This window comes from Acyrthosiphon pisum, chromosome A1 (assembly GCF_005508785.2).
Source record: "Acyrthosiphon pisum isolate AL4f chromosome A1, pea_aphid_22Mar2018_4r6ur, whole genome shotgun sequence".
Taxonomy (NCBI): Eukaryota; Metazoa; Arthropoda; class Insecta; order Hemiptera; family Aphididae; genus Acyrthosiphon; species Acyrthosiphon pisum.
The window spans coordinates 46725728-46731151 of NC_042494.1; the positions used below are offsets into that span (position 1 = coordinate 46725728).

The 5424-nt window shown below is 34.5% G+C and overlaps 1 protein-coding gene across 1 annotated transcript in view; it reads left to right on the forward strand.

Annotated features, from left to right (window-relative positions):
• The first annotated feature begins 4544 nt into the window (after positions 1 to 4544).
• The window catches only part of LOC115033723, a 1207-nt gene continuing 327 nt past the window's right edge, over positions 4545 to 5424 (forward strand). The window contains exon 1 of the mRNA XM_029487165.1: positions 4545 to 5424. Coding sequence (XP_029343025.1) covers positions 4851 to 5424 — 574 coding nt within the window. The 5' untranslated portion in view covers positions 4545 to 4850.

Here is a 5424-nt window from a genome sequence, read left to right on the forward strand (position 1 = left end):
CCCTAAAGCCTCCTTTATACCCCCTTTTTTTATTAGTCCTATGATTGTTAAGCTTGGCTTTTTGTATTTATTGTAAGTACAATGTACTTGTTCTACATCCATCCCGTTTCATCGTTTTAAGACTACAACAACTGAAGTAGGATATTATATTACTGTGGCTTATTATTTAATTATTGTTAATTTATGGCATAGCCAAAATTGTTTTCAAATTTAATATTTCTGGCTGTCAAATGGTTAGGTAGGTACAATGTAAATATTTACTTTGCATAATGTTATTATTAATTAATTATTTTAACTTGACAATTAATATAATATCGATATGCCCTTTTGACGCTCACAGTTATAAAAAAAACACAATATTAACTTTTACTATTTGAGTAAATAAACACTTTATAAATTGTAATGACATATATCAATACTGCCGCGACAACATACGGTAAAAGACAGAATTCATGGCGGCCGTGTTAAAATATTATTCGGCAGCCGACGAGGCGGCGTACGATAATATTCTGGCTTTATCTACATATTATAAAACTCACAAGACACATTCAACGATAATAATAACAATAATAAAACAATACAAAATAATATTATGTGAGTGTGTGTGTGACCAGCTGCTCACCTGTGCCCGATTTCCTATCTGCTTTTATATTAATTAATTTACATTATATTATATTGTTATGTTGCGGCGGCAACACGCTTATTGGGGAATTATTCCAATCGTGATACATGAATATACTGGAATTAATTAATTAATGTTTTCACAAACGATTATCATATAATAATAAAATGACAGCGAATCAAAAACTATTTTACTGTACAATAATTGTGTTGACGTGAAAGTGAATCCCGTATATTATACATACAGTGTTACTATAACTTGGAGTCATGGATAAGTCATAATAAGTGTACCATCTTAATTTATCACCTTGCCAGAAACCTACTGTGTGAGACCGTTCGTCCATACAACAAAAACAACAACAACAGTGACAAAAAACAATAACTATTAACTACAATATAGTGTAACCCGCAGCAGTGTGTTGCGGCCCAATAAATAACTACATACTGACATTAGATATCGCCATAACCATGCGGTTACTCTCGTTCGTCACGCTGTTCGGGGTGGCGGCAGAGTTGTTGGTGAGATGCGAGAGGTATCCGTTATTGGAAAATTTCTACGTGGACGTCACGATGGCCTCACGGACGTGTTTGAACAAAAAAACGTTGTTCGTGCCCGTCAAACTGGTGGGCGTGGCGAGCAAGTTCAAAAGCGCCGCGGAAGAGTTTCACCAGCAACACGCAATTCTTCAAAATGGACGGGTTAAAGGACGATGAGAGAGGCCACGTGGTAGAGTCTACGATCGGCGGCCCGTCCGACGACAGCTAGAACATGGTGCCTCAGCAAGCGAGTGTCAACCGGAAGCTCACAAAAGAGAGCAATCTAATGGCCCGATGGGACGAGTTCGAAAAGTGGATGCTGCTGGAGATCTCTCGAAAAATACGATTCAGTTCACGATCAAGGTGAATTACGATAATGCAAGTGGTTGCTGGCCGGTCAGTTTCGAGGTGGACGCCTATTCCAGCGCTAAATCCTCCAAGGGCTTCAGGGGCACATTCGTCAACAGGCCGAATGAAAAATTCAAGACGGCCGCTGAGTCGTCGGCGACTTTGAAACGCCAGAAGCCGTGACTTTTCGGTCATTCCATCTAGTGACTACTCGATGCGTTAGTAAATGTTTTACTATGTAATCATACTGTCATACTTTTTTTTTATTACTGTGTTACGCCGATAACTTTACATATAGGAAACCTGAGTTCCGAGTGTAGAAATCAATTTCATTTAGTCTTATCGTTTAATTTGATTTTTAGATTTATGGTAGGAAAAAAGTATTAATTTTTTAAAAATAATCGAGTGTAAAATGTTATTTAAACCGTAGTGTATGTTTTATTATGTGTCTATGTAAGCAATATTGTATAATGCTATAATGTACAGGCTACTTCATACTTTTCGTTAATAAAATAATAATATTTGAAATTTGAATATAAGTACCTAATAGAATATGTAAAATCCAAATTTAATTGATCCTATCTTCTTTATTTGTGAACATTTGAAACGTAAATTGTTGAAATTTATAATTGTATAATGTAAAATACAGAAACACAAACTAAACTATAAATTCTATTTTCAGTTGATTTTTTTTTTATATAGGCATTATATTAATAGGCAAATGCGTTTTTCAATATTTGTTTGTGTTGAGAAACTACTTAACATATTAATTCGGTTAATTCAGTAGGCATTTAAGTGTTATAAATTCACTAGGTAATACTGTACCATAAAAGTAAAAAGTTATTAATAATATTTAATTTCCTTATTTTATGCGACTTGTCTATTATATCAGCCTGCAAAGTAATTATAACCCTGCTATTTTTATAATTACTTTATTTACTTAATTTATTATTATTTTATAAAATAGATTTTTTTTCAATTACAATACTGTACAATACAATACCAATATAAATATTCAAAGTTTAGATGAGCGGAGTGGAGCGTAACGGGGTTTTCCCGCGAAATGTTTGTCCACTTCTCCACTTATCAAAACTTTGAATATTTATAACTCATAAACTACTCGCCCCAAATTCGATTTTCATTAATCAAAATACTAAGAAAAATATTCTGTTTTGGAATATAAAATTAAAACCCAAGTTGTCATTCAAAAAAGTAAAAATTTAAAAAAATTATAAGGATAAAAAATATTTAAAAATATAATTTTTTAAGAAAAACGTTGTTTTATAAGCGACTTAAAACTATGTAAAAAAATATTTTCAAAAAAATTTACACTTTTTGAAATAATGAGTGTTCAATGATAAAAGAATCACCCGGTATATACCTACCTAATACCATATTAAGACGTATTAATACCTATATACATGCAACAGATTGGTGGTATTAAATTATATTTAACAGATTTAAATTAGACATATATACTATACATTTTTCACAACTTAAGAATACGGATGTCGGATAATTCCATAACGAGTTAAGTCAATCATACTCGCATACAGCCATCCAAAAAATTGTTTTAAAGTTGTGCACTATAACTATAATTGTGTTAAATTATAATAACTGTTAAAAATGTTCAATACATTTTTCTTATAGCTATACAGTATAAATGGTAAACTTTAAAAAAACAGAATTCCAACCTCTATATATATAAATATAATAAATATATTATTTTTTAGCATTGTTTTCCACAAAAACGATTATCATCAGCACCCTAATGCTATACTGCAATATTACTATTACTCTTTTATATTTAGGTTAGTAACAAAGAAATAAAAATTAAGACGATAAAAAAACGACAAGTAGGCTATTTATGTAAATCCTCGTTTAACGTCAAGGTTAAAGATTCTTAGAAAACGTACGTTAGGTGAAAAACGTTAAGTGGTACACTTATAGTTAATTGGAATGTATTCTTGCCAATAAATAACTAACACAGTAAAATATATAATGTTATAATAATAAGTTATATACGACAACCATGTAGTGAACAGGAAAAGTTTCGTTAAACAAGTCATATTATTTTTATTTTTTATTTTATTAATAGTAGGTGCGGACTAGTAGCCTAATGGGGTATTGAGGTTACATTACAATAATAACATTTACATATATAATATATATTTATAGTTTTGAATAATTATTTAATAACAAATAAGACAATGTACAAGATAGTACCTATATGTCTAAAGGTATGACTTACAAAGAAGAGGAAATTGGTTCTACATTAGCAATCCCGAATCCGCATCATCCTTGTAAGATCAATTAATCAAGTAGGTAATTCGAAATATTACGTCCATATAATAATATTCAAATATGATCGTAACCCCCAGGAACACATTGCCTGTCTAGAAGATTCAATTTGACGGTTTTGAAGGAACTACAAAGCCTGGGTGGTGCGTAGCGGCTATTTAAAATAGGCATGGTGTGCGACGACCTAAGCATACCGCCCCGGGATCCAAGTCTCACCGTGTCCAGGAGGCGTACCTTTAACCTATATAGAGTCTAGACAAATGTATACATTTACCTATGTATATACAACCTATAGGTACGTGTCTAGACACTGATGAAACACATAATATGCCCGTCTGAATGCCAACTCTCGTCTACCCAGGAATCGCGTAGGTACGTATGAAAGGCATGTCGGTTAAATTTGATAACAGCATCCTTATATGAAAAAAAACCTTTGGATTCTATAAGTGTGTCGTGTGCGTACGCAATATACATAGATACACGCAACTGCGCAAGGTCGACTAAAATTAAATTACATGCAGTCTGATATTAAAAACGACGGTGTACCTATCTGAAACTAATGAGACTGTTGCAATAGGTTAAACGGAACATAAATATTTAACTCTACGACGTGATACTGTGATAACGAAACAACATTAAAAGATGGTCGGGAAGTTACTATATACCTACTGAAATAACAATTTATATCTTCATTACAAATATTAATCTGATTTGTATTTATTTATTCTTCATTTGCATCGTATAAATAAAACTGCAAATTGAAAACAATTTTACTGTACGATAGTGTCGATAATGGTAACGGTGTTCGCTTGCATATTAGTATATTAAACATGTTGTGTTACTTTAACTTGGAGTTATTCTTATGAGTTTTATTACCATCTAATATCGTCACCACTCGACACTCACCTGCCGGAAACTATTATACTGTGCGAGACCACAGAACAACCACACAATAACTGTAATATTATTTTGTAACCAACAGTGTGCTGCGACCGTATAAAATATAACCGAATAAGTACTAATACCGTAGGAATCGTCATATAATGCGGTTACTCACGTTCGTCGCACTGTTCGGGGCAGCGGCAGTGACGATGGTGAGATGTGAGATGCTTCGTCATCAGCTATTGGGAAATGGCTATGTGAACGTGACTATGGAATCACGGACATGTTTGAACAATAAGCTGTTGTCCGTGCCCGTCCTGCTGGTAGGCGAAGCGTCAGTGGCAGGTGCACCGCGGAGGAGTTTCAATAGTGACAAGCGGTTCTTAGCAATGGACGGAATAAAAAACCCTACAGACAAGATAGATGCCGACGAGAGGGGCCACCTGGTGGCATCCACGATCGGCGGCCCACCCGACGATACCTGGAACATGGTACCGCAGCGAACGAGTGTGAACCGGAAGATCTCAAAAGAGAGCAACTTAATGGGCCGATGGGACGAGTTCGAAACGTGGATGGTGGAGGAGATCAAACGAAAAAAAACGGTTTATTTCACGATTGAGGTGATTTACGAGAGAGCCAGCGGCTGCCGACCGGTCAGTTTTAAGGTGGATGGCAGGTCCAGCGCTAAACTCTCCACGGGTTACAGAGCCATATTCGACAACAGGCCAGGCGGAC